This window comes from Equus przewalskii, chromosome 5, assembly GCF_037783145.1.
Source record: "Equus przewalskii isolate Varuska chromosome 5, EquPr2, whole genome shotgun sequence".
In the NCBI taxonomy this organism is placed as follows: domain Eukaryota; kingdom Metazoa; phylum Chordata; class Mammalia; order Perissodactyla; family Equidae; genus Equus; species Equus przewalskii.
This window is the reverse complement of record NC_091835.1, coordinates 76,125,755-76,142,626: the sequence shown is the minus strand read 5'-3', so window position 1 is coordinate 76,142,626 and position 16,872 is coordinate 76,125,755. Positions and strand designations below refer to the sequence as shown.

The following is a 16,872-nucleotide window of genomic DNA, read 5'->3' as shown; positions in this document are numbered from 1 at the left end:
GGCCCAGCATCTTCCGGTAGAGTTGTTTCTAGCTCTCAGCCTCACAACAGATGTTCAGCTGCAGATATGCCACCAAGCTAACAAGGTGTGGATGCAGCAATGGCCCCAGGTCCCATTCACATGGAGGCCCTGGTTCTGCAGGGTCCTAGGCTGGGCGACCATGCAGCACAGTAGCAGGACCCAGGAAAGGTGGATTCAGGGGTGCAGGGGAAGTGCGAGGTGCAGATGCAGGTGTGTGGTCTGGGGAGGCAAAGCGAGAGGAAGCGGGGAAGTAGCAGAGACTCAACTGGAAGCCCTGGCCATTCCTCCTTTCAGCTCCCAGACCCTGGACTCCCCACTCCATCTCCACTTTCCTTCTTGGTGGCAAAAGCTCAGTCCCCTTCCCAGAAGCTCGAGTGTGAGAGAGTACGAGGAGGAAGCAAGGACTCTGGAGAGGATGACCTGACTAGAGGGAACCGCCAGCCAGTGAGAGGTGGTCAAGGGGTCACAACCCCACAGCAACTCCCCACCCTGAGTAACCCACTAGATTCTTCGTTTCATGGGCTGCGTCTTTGGCCCTGTGGGAGATGGGGTGACACAACATCAAGCAAGCCCTCCAGGTTGCGGCAGAATAGGACTCTGGAAGGGGACTCCCTGGGGTGCGGAAGGGGTGCTGCTGCCCCTTCCTGTCCATGCCACCTTCACAGCTCGCCTGGATTGTCTCACCTGGATTCCTGCTGCCCTCCGCCATCCCCCTCCCCACCCCCTCCTGGTTGCCATCTGCCACACACCCTGCTCTCCTCCTCCTGTTTGCCTCAGCACAGCTGGGCAGACCAACTTTCTCCTTTGGAGTTTTACCAAAAGCCAAAGGAAAATGAAAAGGACTTTACTATTGAAAGTACAAAATGATTAAATCTAGCGAGGTTTCCAGAACTCAGTTTTCTGATGATAAGACTCCACTCCCATCAAATCAAAGGTAACCCTCCTGCCCCAGCTTCCCTCCCCACCCTCGCATCCTAACAGATTCTACTGTAGCTTCTGAGCAGCTCTGGGGATTCCTTCCAAGACTCTTGCCTCCAGGCACCATCTAGTCTCTTCAGAACTCAGGAGCTGGTTTATTATAAGTCACTGAGCACTTACTGTGGGCCAGGGACTGTGCTAAGAGCATGACACACACTATCTCCTTCAATCCTCACACCCACACTACGAGGCCAACACAATTATCCACAATTTACCTATGAGGACACAGCATGTGAAAAGTTATTTTCGGCCCTACTGATAGTCAATGGAGGGCGAGGATTTGAACCCAGCGTTCTGGCTACAGCTGCACTCGAGGCAGTGTCTCAGACCTTGCACAGGTGAAGCCTCCCTCCCCTTAAGATACACTGATGATCTGGGGAAGCAGGGTTTTACAAGGCTACCCATTTACATTTCTAAATCAGACAATCTAAGCAGAACATGCACAGTAGGCACTGGTCTGCACTCGGCAAGGAGAAGGTCATCTCACACAGCTTCCTTCCTCAATGGAATGCCTCACTCTCCACTCTTGGAGACGTGGGAGTTGCCCTCCATCTTATCCATGAGACAGTGGAAAGTCTTCAGCAGAAAAGCTGTACACCACAGAGATGGGGAGCAAGAGAAGGAAGAGGGGAGGGGAAGGACCCATGTCTGCATTAGGCATGAGGAAGAGATGGCGACACCCACCCAGGCGCACCTACCCTTGGCATACTAGGAAGCTGGCATGCGGGCCTGGCCACGGGTAGAGGGCTTTTCTAGGCAATGGTGAAGTGGGATGTCCAGGCGGGGAGGGGGTGTGGGCCACAGGCTGTAGGGAGAGAGGCCAGAGGTCAGCAGAAGGAGGACCCCCAGGTGGGGTAATTCCATGGTGTGCACATCAGCTTTCAGGATGTAAAAGGCAAGAAGAGAAGGAAGATAAATGGACAGAGGAGGAAAAGGAGGGACCACAGTTCTGCAAGTGTCTCCGTCCTGGCCAGGCCAGTGGGCTTGTTCCTCTGCCCTTGGCTCTTCCTGTACACCCACCCCCATGAGACCACCTGGGAGGTGGGGGCACAGAACACATCAGTGTGCCCTCCACCCAGATGAGAACCTCAAGCCTCAGCCCTACTTCAGCCCCCACCTCACCTACCCTCTAAAAGAAAAAAAAAGATTGATGGTCCAGTTCTTTATTTAGAAACCTGATTGTTCAAAAACCTGGTGGGTGGGTCTGCAGGCCACCCTGGCCACTGGGATTGTGTCAGAGGTGGTGGGCAACTTTCTCCCACTTCCTCAGCAACAGAGGGGAAGGTGCCTCCACTCGGAGGCAGACTGCAGAGAACAGTGTGGGAAGGGAGAGGAGCAGGGAACCCCAGGCCAGACCCAGGGAGGGGTAAGGTGACTAGGGGCAGCAGTAGGGCAGGTGTGGGGGCCTGCTGGCCTGCCCCTCTCCTTGCTCTCTCTGCTTTCCTCCAGTCAAAAGATATCACCAACTCTCCAGGGGGGGGGAGGGGAGAGGAACCAGCAAGTTAGGGGCCGGTAACAAGGGAAGCCAGGGAGGAAAGGAGAGAGAGGTGGGGGAGAAGCCCGGACAGCAAAAGGGGGGGGGGGAGGGGGGGGGTTGTGACAGATGGAGGGAGGGGAGGGGGCACGAGGGCAGCACGCACCCCAGCCCCTCACACCCCGAGGTGGGGCCCCCACCCCAGGCCCCTCACACCCTGAGGTGGGGCCCCAAAGTCCACAGCTGGCTCTACTCTGCTGTTTTGCCTTCAAGCCGGGGCTGGGGTGGCGGGGTAGGGAGGAGGCAGGGCCAGTCAAGGAAGACTCTGGACTCCTTGGCCAGCGGATGGTGTGGTGGTCTCAGAAGTCAAACTCGTCCAGGTCCCCGGTGCCCTCCCCACCCGGAGAGCCCCACACCCGGCGGTAATTGCTCTCCAGCTCTTTCTGCCGCTGCCGCTCCTTCTGCGCCTCTTCCGCTCCCTGCACCTGGGGGTGGAGAGAGTGGGCGGGGTGAGCGCGCGAAGATCCAGCACTGCCGTGGGGAGGGCAGGCCCAGCACAACACACACTTCACGCTTCTTCCCGGGCTCCTGCTGGTGCCGGTCACCCGGCGGCCAGGACCACCAGCCTCATCTCACAGATGAGGAAACTGAAGCTCCGAAAGTGGCCAGGCTGGCACGTGCCTGGGTGACTCTAAACCCCCCTCTCAACAGCACAGTGTGTTGCAGTGGGAGTGGGGGGCTGGAGGTGGAGGATTTGGGGGTAGGGCACCTCTCACCAAGATATTGAAGAAAATCTCCTTGAGGTTTTTCGTGTCCTCATCAGTCAGCCAGCGTGCATCGTCCTCAGACCCTTCATTCCCTGGTCGGACAATTTTGATCTCAATTTTCCCTGGAAAGGAGTGGGATGGGCAGTGAGAGGAAAGGCAGGGTGAGCGCCTCAGTGCAGGTCCTCTGCCCCCCAGGTCCCCAGCCCCTCCACTTCAGGAAGTAAGCCCTTCCAACAGCTCTTAAGCCAGCCCCGCCCTCCAGGGCCCACCTTCCGCCGTGAGTCCCTCCCTCTCCAGCAGCTCTTTCACCAGCCCCTCGATTTGTTTCAGCTGCGGGTTTTCCCGTTTCATCTCGAGGACAGTCAGATCCTGATTGGGGCCTCCGTGACGGAGCTTGGTGACCCGGACCCGGACTCTGTGCTCAGGATCCTCCTCTTAGAGGGGGAGACACACAGGGAGACACAAAGTGGAGCCGTGACTCCAGGGTTAGGGGCTGAGATGGTCACCTCTCCCTAAGCCATCAACTGGAATAACGGGCAGTTATTCCACCTCAAACTCGTATCTGAACCAGGGCTCAAAATAAATTAGCGCCCCCTCCCAATTCCAGCCTGTAAAGCTCCCTCCACCAACTGCAGCCTCCCTTGTTCCCTATCGACCCAACAATTCTGCCCAGCACCTACAGGAAAATGACTGTGTTCTCTGAAGCAAAGATCAGGCCACCTGGGCCTACAGAGAAGTTCATTTTAAGAAGCAGGTTGGAAAACTGTGGTTTGGCACTCCACAGGTTGGTACTCGAGAGACATTTCAATGTGTATCGAGATAGTGGGATAGAAGGTTTGAAATTGGCACATTCCATTTGGAATGTCTGATCTCCACTCCCACAGGACCCTGTGGAACGGGGACACGGGGAGGTGCAAGAAGAAGGGATAACTTCATCTGTCCCCGCAATTGGCTTAGGAGCCGCTGGGCTGCCTATGCACACGTGGCCAGCCGGGTCCTCGCCCGGTGCGAGTCCTAACTGTTGACGGGCTGCATCCTCCACAGACACGTGGTCTTCAGCACACAGGCTCACAGTCACTCAGTTACTATCTACTGACCACCCACTATGTGCCGGGCATCCAGGAGCAAGACAGACATCCTTTAAAAGCTGCTTCCCAAAAGGATGAATAGGAGGTAACCAGGCAAAGGGATGGAGGCAGCGGGAAGAAGGCAGGAGAGAGAACAGTGTTCCGGAAGGAAGGAAGAGAGTGAGCGCTCTCGGAAGGGAAAGAACAGGATCCGCCAGCTGAGGGCTGGAGACAAAGGCCTGGGCCACTCCCTCCCGTCTGACACTCTCACCTGCTGGTTGGGGTGTGGGGGGAGGCTTTTTGGGGACAACCCTCCTTTTCCTGTGCCTCTTCACCAGCTCCGGGCTCTGTTTTTCCTCCAGTCTTTTGATGAGTTTGTTGAGAGTGGACGTCAGGGCCAGCATGGCCCGATCACGCTCTGACTCCTTCTTCAGCCCGTCTGGGTCCAGCTCCTTCTCCGTCTGGAATGCCCAAGGGGGGGTGGACAGTCAGGGGTCTGGGAAGGGAAGGCCAGTGGTCCACGCTTACAGGAGAGTTGTATCTAAGTGTCACCCCTCCCTCTGATCCCCCTTCCCCACCGTCCCCCCTTTTAACTCAGTCAACAGCTGCCACTTCAGAGTGCTCCATCCTGTGCCCCCGCTGTGCTAGGTGTTGCCCTTTGCCCTCTCGCAGCCCCTCAGCCTGTCTTGCCCCGCAGGAGCAGGCCGCTGCAGAAGCCTGAGGGCTGAGAGCTGTGCTCACCTCCTGGATGATGTTCTCCAGCTCCCGCTCCATGCCAGCCTTCACCTCGGAACGGAGCCGCTCTCGGTCTGACGGGAGCAGGATCCCTTCCAGTTCCTTCTCAAATTCTCCCAGTAACTGCCGTTCATCCTCATCTTCGTCTTCATCCTCGTCATCCTCTTCCTCTTCTTCCACCTCATTCTGATGTTCTCTGTCACCCTTTTCCTTCACCTCCGGTTCCCTCTGAGGGACTTCTGCAGCATCATCTGCAGGCTGCTCCTGGCCTGCGTTTGGCTTCCCCTGGGTGGATGGGGGCCAAGAGAAAGAGGTAGATAGTGGGGGTGTCAGCAGAGACACGTGGCTGGGGGCAGACAAACAGCGGCTGGATGTGGGAGAGACTCAGGAGAAGTAAAGGAGGGGCACCGGCTCTGCTGGGCCCGGCTCAGGGTGGCTCTCCACATGGCGGTTCCAGCCTCCCTGGAGTAGGGCCCCTACCTTTTTTGTTCCACCTTTCAGCTCCTCTATCAGTCGAATCAGGTCCGCAGGACTCCGAATGACTTTGACCTGCACATTGTTCTGAAAATCTGAGGTGAAAGAATAGGAATGGAGCCATTGTCTCCTAAATTCTACTTTGACTTCCTAAGGAGAGAGGTCGAGGAGACCAGGGAAGGACATGGTCCCTGCCCCCGGGAGCTACCTGTCTGGCAAGAACAATTGGGGCCAACGTGCCCCCCCAGGGAGCACTGTGCTAAGGCGCACTCCCAGGTGAGAGAGAGGAGGATGCTAACGCACTGCTGCGTGCCCTGCTCTTTCAGGCGCTGCCGAGCCCTTCTGGCGATCACTCCCATTTTCAGGACCACAGAGGAGATTCTGGGGCCAAGGGCCCCTCTTCCCTGGATCCTGTCCTCCCGCTTCCACAAATAGAAACCACTTGTGATCTCTACTCAGTTCCAGGCATTCTGCTGTGAACTCCAGATTCCTTCTCACTTAATCTCACAACAGCCCTCCAAGGTAGGGGTCATTACCCACATGTTACAGGCGAGGAAACTGAGGGCAAGTGAAATCGTCCAAGATGACCGAGTCAGCAAGTGGTGGAACCACTGTGTTCTGCTGCCACCCCAAAATAGAACTGTTGTCTACAAAGAGTACCAATTCCTGTAGAAGTGAGTTCACTGCTGGACTGGCTGCCCAACCTCCCTCCCTCCCAGTGTTCAGGTCAACCCCAGCCCCCCATCCCCCACCGTGCCAACCTGAAAATACATGCCATCAGTAAAGGAGCCGTGGGGAGTTCACTCACCATCAGGAGAGCCTGGAGCTGGGTCTGCTGCCTCAAGGCTTGGTTCCTGCTCCTGAGGAGGAGAAAAGGGCAGAGGCAAGGATGCAAGCTTGTTTATGCCTCCCATATGCTTGTTTTTTTAAAGATTGGCACCTGAGCTAACATCTGTTGCCAATCTTCTTTTTTTTTCCTTCTTCTTCTTCTCCCCAAAGCCCCCCAGTGCATAGTTGTATATTCTAGTTGTGGGTCCTTCTAGTTGTGGTATGTGGGATGCCGCCTCAGCATGGCTTAATGAGTGGTGCCATGTCCGTGCCCAGGATCTGAACCAGCGAAACCCTAGGCTGCCAAAGCAGAGTGCACAAACTTAACCATTTGGCCACAGGGCCGGCTCCCCTCCCATACTCTTAAGGCAATGGTTCTGGGTGTCTCCTTGCAGCCCTAGATAGATGTAGGTCCTCTCACAATGACCTCAGCTCGAGTGGCCCTCTATCCCAAAGCCCAGGTTCAGCCTCATCAGAGAAACGGCTAGGAAGCTGGCTCTCACCTCAGCCTGTGCCTCCTCCCCTCCCGGGGCCTGGTCCTCTGGCTCGTGAAGGATCTTCCAGAAATCTGATTCCTTACTGTCATCCTTGGTTGGGCCTGCACCTGGGATACAGAGAACAGGGAGGAATCTGAAAGGAGGGGAGAAACAGAAGGGAGCCAACAGAATGGGGTACCTGCGCCTCCTCTCTTACTAAGGGGTTTGGGCCCATAGTACTTTTTCACACCACACCCGACAGTTGGTACAGGACAACAGGCTGGGGAAGGGAAGAAATGGAGACAAGTTTCATGGAACAGGTGAAACAAGCTCCTACCTGCTCTCTTTGGGGGCACCATCCCTGGCTTGGTCTCCCTCCACATTTGTGGGTCCGGGTCTGGCAGCTCCTCCATGATTTTCTCTCCATACTGCTTTGAGTCTACTGAAAAACAGTGTGCAGGCAGGAGAGGGGCACATCCCTCCGGGCTCTTCACGCTCTGCCTTCTGCTGTCCCTCCCCACGTCTCTCCTTCCTCCCCTTGCTCTTTTAATTACTCACCAGCTTGCCTCTGAATGTAGGCCATGTACTCCTCAGGCTGCAGGGCTGGGTGACAGAGAATGGCCTGGGGAGCAGCGCTGGGTGGGGGCCGCAGGAGAGGGTGCGGGCAGAGCCGAGAAGTCCGAATGGTCAGCACATAAGAGCAGGACAAGGGCTCATCCACACGATCAATGTAGTCCCCAGAAATACCAGCACCCTCGTCACAGAGGAACTGCCAGGACAGAGAGGACAAATAAATGGTAATTACCACCAATGATTACCTTTAGTTCTTGGGAGCAGCTGCCTTCTGCTAAGCACTCATTGTGTGTCAGACACTGTGCATACATTGTGCATATGGCACTTGACATACAGTAGCTCATTTAATTATCACGAACAGCCAGTGAAGGAGGTATTAGTATCTCAACTCTGTGGCTCCAGAAACTCAGGTTTGATGCAATTAAGGGACTCGTTCAGGGTAACCAGCTGGTAAGTGGTAAAAACAGGAATTGAGCCCAGGCAGCTTAACTGTAGGTAACCAGTCGATTTCTGTTTCACATTCTTGCTTTACATAAATACAGGAGGTATAGACTAAGACATATTTGAGATATATATATATATATATATATATACACACACTTATCTTACTTGAAATATATATATTTTTTTCTTTGTGTGTGTGCATACAATAAAAAAATTTCAAGTAGATCTAAGGTCCTTGTATTATTCAGAGAGAGAGTGAAGACATCAATTAATGTTAGCCTTTGATAAATTAAGTATGCACCCCTGCAATTTCTAAAGTAATTATTAAAAGTAAAAGAGAGAGAGGTCCCACTTCTGGAATGGCGGCATGAGGAGTTCTGCAGACCTGCTCCCTGTGAAATTCCATAGGGAAAGTTTTTTTAAAACACAAACATTTAAAATTTCTGGAAATTTTCCTAAGGACATACAGCAAATTAAGAAACATCTATTCAAGAAAATCTACTAAATCTTGAACAGTGAAAGTTTATGCCCCCAACTACCACCCCACAGCTCACTTAGACAGATGCTCCACTCCAAGTGAGCGTGGCTAAAGAAAAAGTGGGGTTTCCTATGCCTTCAGCATCCAGTCAAGATACACGGTATTTCGCCAGGAGGGGCAGGCCACCAATATTTCTCAGCCCTCCCCAGTTCCAAGCTGCAGAGACTAAATTCCTAGTGAATGTGGTCAGGAGACTGAGGACTCCCTTCCTCCACCCAGCCCCTCTCACAGGGCAGAGGCTATACCTCAGGTACAGCAGGATAAGAATATTGGAGCCCTGATCGCCCTCACCCCACATTACTAACAGGGTGGGGGCTTCAGAACAGAGATGCAAACTGAGAGGACCAGAGCCTATCAGCCCTGCCCAGCTCCCTGCTCCTTAAACAAGAGTGTCACTCTGAGAGACCCAGGTCACTGTCCCTGACACCAGCTCCAGAGCAGGGGCTTAGGGATTCTGCCCAGGGGGAGAGGCAGTCCATAAGAACGGAGAGCTCCAAAGCTCGCTCCAAAAGAACAGACTTTATGTGAAACAGAGTATGGGAAGTTCAAGCCTAAGAGAACTCTCAAAAAAATGGAGATTAAGCTAGAAAAGAGGCTGGTAGCTCCATTAGAGGAACAACCTAAACCACAGGCCAGCCAGTTTAACAGAAAGAACCAAGGAAAGAGACAGCATTTAAGAGCTCTCCTGAGGGCAGAACAAACTTAAAATATTTGCATCAAAAACAACCCCTAAAGAAAAAAAAAAAAGAAGATGGGGCCGGCCCTGTGGCCGAGTGGTTAAGTTTGTGCGCTCCGCTTCAGCAGCCCGGGGTTTTGCTGGTTCGGATCCTGGGCACGGACACTGCACCGCTTGTCGGGCCATGTTGAGGTGGTGTCCCACATGCCACAACTAGAAGGACCCACAACTAAGATATACAACTATGTACTGGGGGGATTTGGGGAGAAAAAGCAGAAAAGGAAAAAAAAAAAACCTATAAAGGGGCCCAAATTTAATTAGATTTAACTATGGAGCAACTTATGCCCCACATGTCAAAAACCATAGAGCAATCAGCTGGCAATTAGTTGAGCCTAACAGCTGGGTGTGATACCAGCAGAGGCAAATAGCTTAACAGATCAGGAAAAGAGACAGTCCAAGAGAGCCCTGCTGAAAACACTGCCATGGAGGGTGAGTGTGTGCATGCCCAAGACAGCATCCTCAGAGGAGTGACATCTGAGGCTTCACAATGCAGGGGAAATAGACTTCACTAAAATAGGCCAGACAAGTCACTCAAGAGATAAACAAGGAAACAACAAAAACAAGCTTTGTGGTGGAGAGCAGGAGTTAGTATCCAGAATTGCTACCATATATTACCTAAAATGTCCAGTTTAAAAAAAAATATCATGAGATATGCAAAGAAACAGTTAAGTGTGATCCATACACAGGAAAAAAAGCAGGCAACAGAAAATGCCTGTAAGAGGGCACAGATGTCAGATTTCATAGAAAAACACTTTAATCATTACAAATGTGTTCAAAGAACTAACAATTTAAATCATACAAAGTATGTTCTCTGACCATAATTGAATGATATTAGGGTTCAATAATATAAAAACATTTGGGAAATTCACAAATATGTGGAAATTAAACAAAACATTCCTAAGTAACCAAAGAAGAAATCACAAGAAAATTAGAAAATACTTTGAAATGAATGACAATAAAGACACAACATATCAAAACTTATGGGATGCAGCTAAAATAGTGCTTAGAGGAAAATTTTTACCTGTGAAAGACAATATTAAAAAAGAAGAAAGATCTCAAATCAATAACCTAACCTTCCCCTTTAAGAAACTAGAAAAATAAAAGCAAACTAAACCCAAAGCAAGCAGAGGGAAGTAAATAATATAGATTAGAACAGAAATCAATCATATAGAGAATAGAAAAGCAATAGAGAAAACCAATGAAACTAAAAGTTGATTTTTTAAAAGATCAATAAACATGGCAAAACTTTAGCTGACTGACAAAGAGAAAAAGAGAAGACTCAAATTAGTACAATTGGGAATGAAAGAGGGGACATTACTACCAACCTTACAGAAATAGAAAGGATCATAAAGGAATATTATGAACACCTAAATTCCAACAAATCAGATAACTTAGATGAAATGGACAAATTACTAGAAAGACACAAACTACCAAAAGTGACTCAAGAAGAAATAGACAATCTGAATAGACTTATAACAGGGAAAGTGATTGAATTATAATAAAAAAAACTACCTACATAGAAAAGCCTGGGCCAGACAGTTCTACTGGTGAATTCTACCAAACATTTAAAAAATAATAAATACCAATCCTTCTCAAACTCTTCCAAAAAATAGAAGAGGAAGGAACACTTTCAACTAATTTTATGAGGCCAGTATTACCCTTATACCAAATCCAGACAAAGATATCACAAGAAAAGGAAACCACAAGCCAAAATCTGTCATGAATATGGAGCCCCAAATCCCCAAATACTGCTAGTTAAGTGAATTCAGCAACATATAAAAAGGATTACACACCATGACCAAGTGGGATTTATTCCAGAGTAGAAGGTTGGGTTAACATAAAAAAATCAATTCATATAGCTAATACATCCTATCAATAGAACAAAGGACAAAAGACAAATGATCATGTCAATGGATGCAGAAAAAGCATTTGACAAAATTCAGCATCTCTTCATGATCAAAATAGAGGGGAACTTCATCAACCTAATAAAAGGCATTTATGAAAAATCCACAGTTAACATTATACCTAATGGTGAAAAATTTAATGGTTTCCCCCTAAGATCAGAAAAAAGACAAGGAGGTCTGCTCATGCCACTTCTTTTCAACATATTACTGGAGGTTCTGACAAGGGTAATTAGGCAAGAAAATGAAATAAAAGGCATCTAGATTAGAAAAAGTAAAACTATCTTTATTTACAAGATGACCTGATCTTATATATAGAAAATCCTGAGGAATCCACTAAAAAAAAAAACTATTAGAACTAATAATGAGTTCAATAAGATTGCAGGATACAAGAATCAACTGTATTTCTGTCCACTTGCAATGAGCAATCCAAAAATAAAATTAAGAAAATAATTCAATTTGCAATAGCATCAAAAAGAATAAAATAATTGGGAATAAATGTAGCAAAATAAGTATAAAACATACTCTGGAAACTACAAAACAGTGCTGAAAGAAATTAAAGACTTAAATAAAAGGAAAGACATCCAAGTTCATAGATTACAGGACTTAATATTGTTAAGATAGCAATACTCCCCAAATTGATCTTTAGATTCAATGCAATCCCCATCAGAATTCCAGCTGCCTTCTTTGCAGAAATTAACAAACTGATCCTAAAATTCATATGAAAATTTAAGGGACTCCAAATAGACAAACAACACTGAAAAAGAATAACAGGGGCCAGCCCAATGGCGCAGTGGTTAAGTGCGCATGTTCTGCTTCGGCGGCCTGGGGTTCGCCGGTTCAGATCCCGGGTGCGGACATGGCACCACTCGGCAAGCCATGCTGTGGTAGGTGTCCCACATATAAAGTGGAGGAAGATGGGCACTGTTGTTAGCTCAAGGCCAGTCTTCCTCAGCAAAAAGAGGAGGATTGGCAGCAGATGTTAGCTCAGGGCTAATATTCCTCAAAAAAAAAAAAGAAAAAGAACAAAATTGGAGGATTTACACTTTCAGATTTCAAAACTTGCTACCAAAGCTACAATAATCAAGACAGTTTGATACCGACATAAGGATAGATATATAGACCAATGAAATAGTACTGAGAGCCCAGAAATTAATCTTCATTTTTATCGTCACTTGATTTTCAACAAGGTTATCAAGATAATTCAATGGGAATAGTCTTTTCAACAAATGATGCTGGGTCAAGTGGATATCTACATGCAAAAGAATGAAGCTAGACTCCTACCTCCTACCATATACAAAAATTAACTCCAAATGGATCAAAGACCTAAACGTAAAACTATAAAACTCTTAGAAGAAAACATAGGGGTAAGTCTTCATGGCCTTAGATGAGGCAACAGTGTATTAGATATGACATCAAAAGCACGAGTAACAAAAGAAAAAAAATAAATTGGAATTCGTCAAAATTGAAAGCTTTTGTGCTGCAAAGGATACCATCAAGAATGTGAAACGACAACCCATAGAATGAGAGAAGATATTTGCAAATCATATATCTGATAAGGGACTTATGTCCAGAATACATAAAGAAATTTTACAACTCAATAATAAAAAGAGGGGGCTGGCCCTGTGGCCGAGTGGTTAAGTTCGCGCACTCCGCTGCCGGCGGCCCAGTGTTTCGTTGGTTTGAATCCTGGGCGCAGACATGGCACTGCTCATCAGACCATGCTGAGGCAGCGTCCCACATGCCACAACTAGAAGGACCCACAACGAAGAATATACAACTATGTACCGAGGGGCTTTGGAGAGAAAAAGGAAAAAATAAAATCTTAAAAAAAATAATAATAATAATAAAAAGACAAATAACACAATTTTTAAATGGGCAAAAGATCTGAATACTCATTTCTCCAAAGAAGATAGACAAATTGCTAATAGGCACATGAAAAGATGCTCCACATCATTAATCTTGAGGGAAATGCAAATCAAAACCACAACTAGATGCCACTTCACATTTACCAGGAAGGCTATAGTCAAAAAGATAAAAACAAGCATTGATGAGGATGTGGAGAAATTGAAATTTTCATATACTACTGGGAGGAGTGTAAGGTGGTGCTACTCCGTTGGTAAAAGTCTGGCAGTTCCTCAAAAGGTTAAACATGGAATTACCATATGATCCAGCAATTCTACTCCTTGGTACATATCAAGAGAAATGAAGACATGTCCACACAAAAACTTGTTCACAAATGTTAAAAGCAGCATTGTTCCTAACAGCCAAAAACTGCAACCAACGCAAATGTTCACCAACTGATGAACAGATGAGTGGAACGTGGAATACTGTTTGGCAATAAAATGTAACGAAGTAGTGGTACATGCTACACACGGATGATCCTTGAAAACACGGTAAGTGAAGGAAGCCAGACACAAAAGGTCATACACTGTATGATTCCATTTACAGGAAATGTCTAGAATAGGCAGCTCTATAGGGACAGAAAGATGAGAGGTTGTCTAGAGTGGAGGGCGGGGTCGCGGGGGGTGGGATGGAGTAACTGCTAAAGGGCAGGGACTTCTACGGTGATGACAGGGTCCTAAAATTAATCGTGGTGATGGCTGCACAACTCTGTGAATATACCAAAACCACTGAATTGCACCCTGAATTGCATGGCATGTGAATTATATCTTGATAAAGCTGTTATTTTAAACAAGTAAAAGAAAGAAACAGAATGCCTAACTTCCTACTCAGATAAGAGAAAAGGTGGTGTGATTAATGCAAAATGGAACAAAATAAAAGCAAGAAAGGAGAGAAAGGAAACAGAACAGGTGGAACACAAGAAAGCATAAAATAAAATGTTAGACATAAATCCAAACATGTACGTAAAATCCAAACATGTACGTATAGAATAAAAGGTTAAAATTTTTAAAAATATAACTATATGCTGTTTGAAGAACACACTTAAAACATAAGAATATAGAAAGGATAAAAGCAAAAGAATGGCAAAATACAGTAAACAACTCAATGAAACTTTAAGTAAAAAAACTACTAAGATAAAGGTCAATTCATAATGTTAAAACGTTCAATTGATGAGGAAGATAACGATTTAAATTGTATGTCATTCTTTATCTTCCTTATTGTCTGTCTCTCCCAAGTGGAGTAGGAATTTTTGTCTGTTTTGTTCACTGAAATATTCCCAGCAACTAGGACAGTGCCTGGCACATAGACGCACTTATTAAACATTTGTTGAATAAATTAATACATAGCCCCAAGATATATAAAGCAACAACTGAGAGAATAATAATGAATAAATTGAAAGAATAATAAGGAATAAGAGACAAATCCATAATTATAGCAGGAGACAAATCAGTAAGGACACAAAAAATTTAAGCAGCACAATTAACAATCACGACCTAAAAGACATACAGAACCACTGTCCCTAACCATAGAGTGTACGTTATTTTCAAGCACAAAGAAACATTCACAGAAACCGACATATGCTGGGCCATAAACAAGTCTCAACAAATTGAAAAGGACTCAAATTAAATGGCACAACCATAAAACAACCTGTATAATTATGAGATATAAAAGACAATCAGGGCAACTTGAAAATATTGAATATTTGATGATATTAGGAATTACTGTTAATTTTTTAGTGTGACATGCTATTGTGGTTATGTTTTAAAAAGAGCTCTAATGTTTTAGGGATAAATAAATATAGAAATATTTATGGACGAAATGATATGATGTCTGTAATTTGCTTCCAAGTAATCTGGGAGTGGAGGGTGCAGTGCAAGAAGGTGGGCAGGGGACAGATGACATGGGACTGGCCACATCTGTTGAAGACAGATGAAACAAAAGGCGTTATAGGACAATTATCTCTGATATCATAGGTTTTAAATTTTCCATAATAAAACTTTTAAAAAGATGGTCCTTCAATATACAGAACTTGAGTCCAGGAATTATACTTTTAAGATAGATTTACACATGTACATATGTATAATGTGATAATCTTCTGTAATAACAAAAAATTCGGGGATAAAACTATTTTAATCAGTACAGTAATGGTGACAAAATGACGGAACATTCATACGATGGAATATTCTGCAGATGTAAAAGCAAAGAATAAAGCTCTAGATGTAGTGCCATCAAAAGATCTCTAAGAATTACTGTTGAAAACTATAAAAACGAGGTGCAGAACATATGTCTAATATACTGTATATGGTATGTAAAAAAAGAGAACAGGAAATAAGCATCTCCAGTCCTAATTGCTTGTAAACGCACAAAGAAAGGCTGGAAAGACACACGAAAATCTCAGAGCAAGGTTACCTACGGGATGGGGGAGGGGACGGCACCACAGGCACTGAGCAGATGGCAGATAAGTGTGGGAGGGAGAATTTTCATTGTACACCTTTCTATACTTTCTGGGTTTTGAATCATGGGAAAGTATTATCCATTTAAAATTAGATAAAAAAATTTAGAGTAGCCATAAAAAACTTGTGAGAAATATCTAAAGTAGTACTTGGAGAGAACTTTACAAGAGATGGATTATAAAAGAAGAAAAGCTAAAAAAGAATGAGTCATGCATTCATTTCAAGAAGTTGAAGAAAGAACAGCAAAATAAACCCAAAAAAAGGAGAAGGAAGGAAAATAAAGATTAGAGTTCAAATTAATAAAACAGAAAACAAATAGAATAGAGAAGCTCAACAGAGCCAAAAGTGGGTCCTTTGAAAAGACTAATAACACCAACCAACCTCTCTTGAGATTGGCCAACAAGAAAAGAGTGAGGCAAAAATAACCCATGAGGAATGAAAACAGGAACCTAATTACAGATGCTACAGAGATTAAAAAGATAATAGAAGGGTATCATGAACAACTTTATGATCTGAAAAATCACATGACCTAGACAAATTCTTAAAAAAATATCTTACTAAAACTGACCCAACTAGAAACAGAAAACTGTGAATGTTCCTAAAATTACTAAAGAAAATGAATCAGTAGTTTAAAATCTTCCCACAAAGAAAACAGACTAAGACGATTTTACAGGTAAATTCTAGCAAACACTCAAGGAATAAAAAACTGCAATTTTATACATTCATCAGAGTACAGAAAAAGTGAGAACATTTTTGAACTTACTTTTGGGGGCTAGCATAACCTTGTTACCAAAACATGATAAGGACAGTACCAGAAGGAAAAATTATAGGTCAATATCTCTCAGGAGACATATACAAGAGTCCTTTTAGGGGACTGCCTCGTGGCTGAGTGGTTAAGTTCTCGTGCTCCGCTTCGGCGGCCCCGGGGTTTCACTGGTTCAGTTCCTGGGCGTGGACATGGCGCTGCTCATCAGGCCATGCTGAGGAGGCGTCCCACATGCCACAACTAGAAGGACCCACAACTAAAATGTACAACTATGTACTGGGGGGATTGGGGGAGAAAAAGCAAGAAAAAAAAGAGTCCTTTTAAAAAGTAGCAAACTAGGGGCTGGCCCCGTGGCTGAGTCGTTAAGTTCGCACAGTCCGCTGCAGGCGGCCCAGTGTTTCGTCGGTTCGAATCCTGGGCGTGGACATGGCACTGCTCATCAAAACCACGCTGAGGCAGCGTCCCACATGCCACAACTAGAAGGACCCACAACTAAGAATATACAACTATGTACCAGGGGGCTTTGGGGAGAAAAAGGAAAAAATAAAATCTTAACAAAAAAAAGTAGCAAACTGAATCCAGCAAGCTATAAAAGAGGGAGAGTCAAGGATAATACATATGACCAAACTGGGTTCCTCTCAGGAATGCAAACTTGGCTTAACATTAGAAAATCAATAAATCATTTCATTTTCAAATGAAAGTTTGGCTTAATATTAGCATATCAATTAAGTACATT

General features: G+C 46.0%; 1 protein-coding gene across 4 annotated transcripts in view; it reads right to left on the bottom strand.

Annotated features, from left to right (window-relative positions):
• Positions 1-2,146: 2,146 nt before the first annotated feature.
• Positions 2,147-16,872, bottom strand: part of OS9 (OS9 endoplasmic reticulum lectin) — a 30,229-nt gene continuing 15,503 nt past the window's right edge. Inside the window, exons 6-15 of one of the 4 annotated variants that reach the window (XM_008524276.2) lie at positions 7,379-7,589; positions 7,158-7,262; positions 6,848-6,948; positions 6,325-6,376; positions 5,523-5,611; positions 5,049-5,327; positions 4,579-4,768; positions 3,510-3,674; positions 3,250-3,362; positions 2,147-2,958 (exon numbers count right to left, since the gene is read on the bottom strand). In XM_008524276.2, the coding sequence (XP_008522498.1) occupies positions 2,833-2,958; positions 3,250-3,362; positions 3,510-3,674; positions 4,579-4,768; positions 5,049-5,327; positions 5,523-5,611; positions 6,325-6,376; positions 6,848-6,948; positions 7,158-7,262; positions 7,379-7,589 (1,431 nt within the window). In that variant the 3' untranslated portion in view covers positions 2,147-2,832. The remainder of the gene's footprint in view (positions 2,959-3,249; positions 3,363-3,509; positions 3,675-4,578; positions 4,769-5,048; positions 5,328-5,522; positions 5,612-6,324; positions 6,377-6,847; positions 6,949-7,157; positions 7,263-7,378; positions 7,590-16,872) is intronic. The other 3 variants (XM_008524277.2, XM_008524279.2, XM_008524278.2) reach the window with 3 other exon arrangements.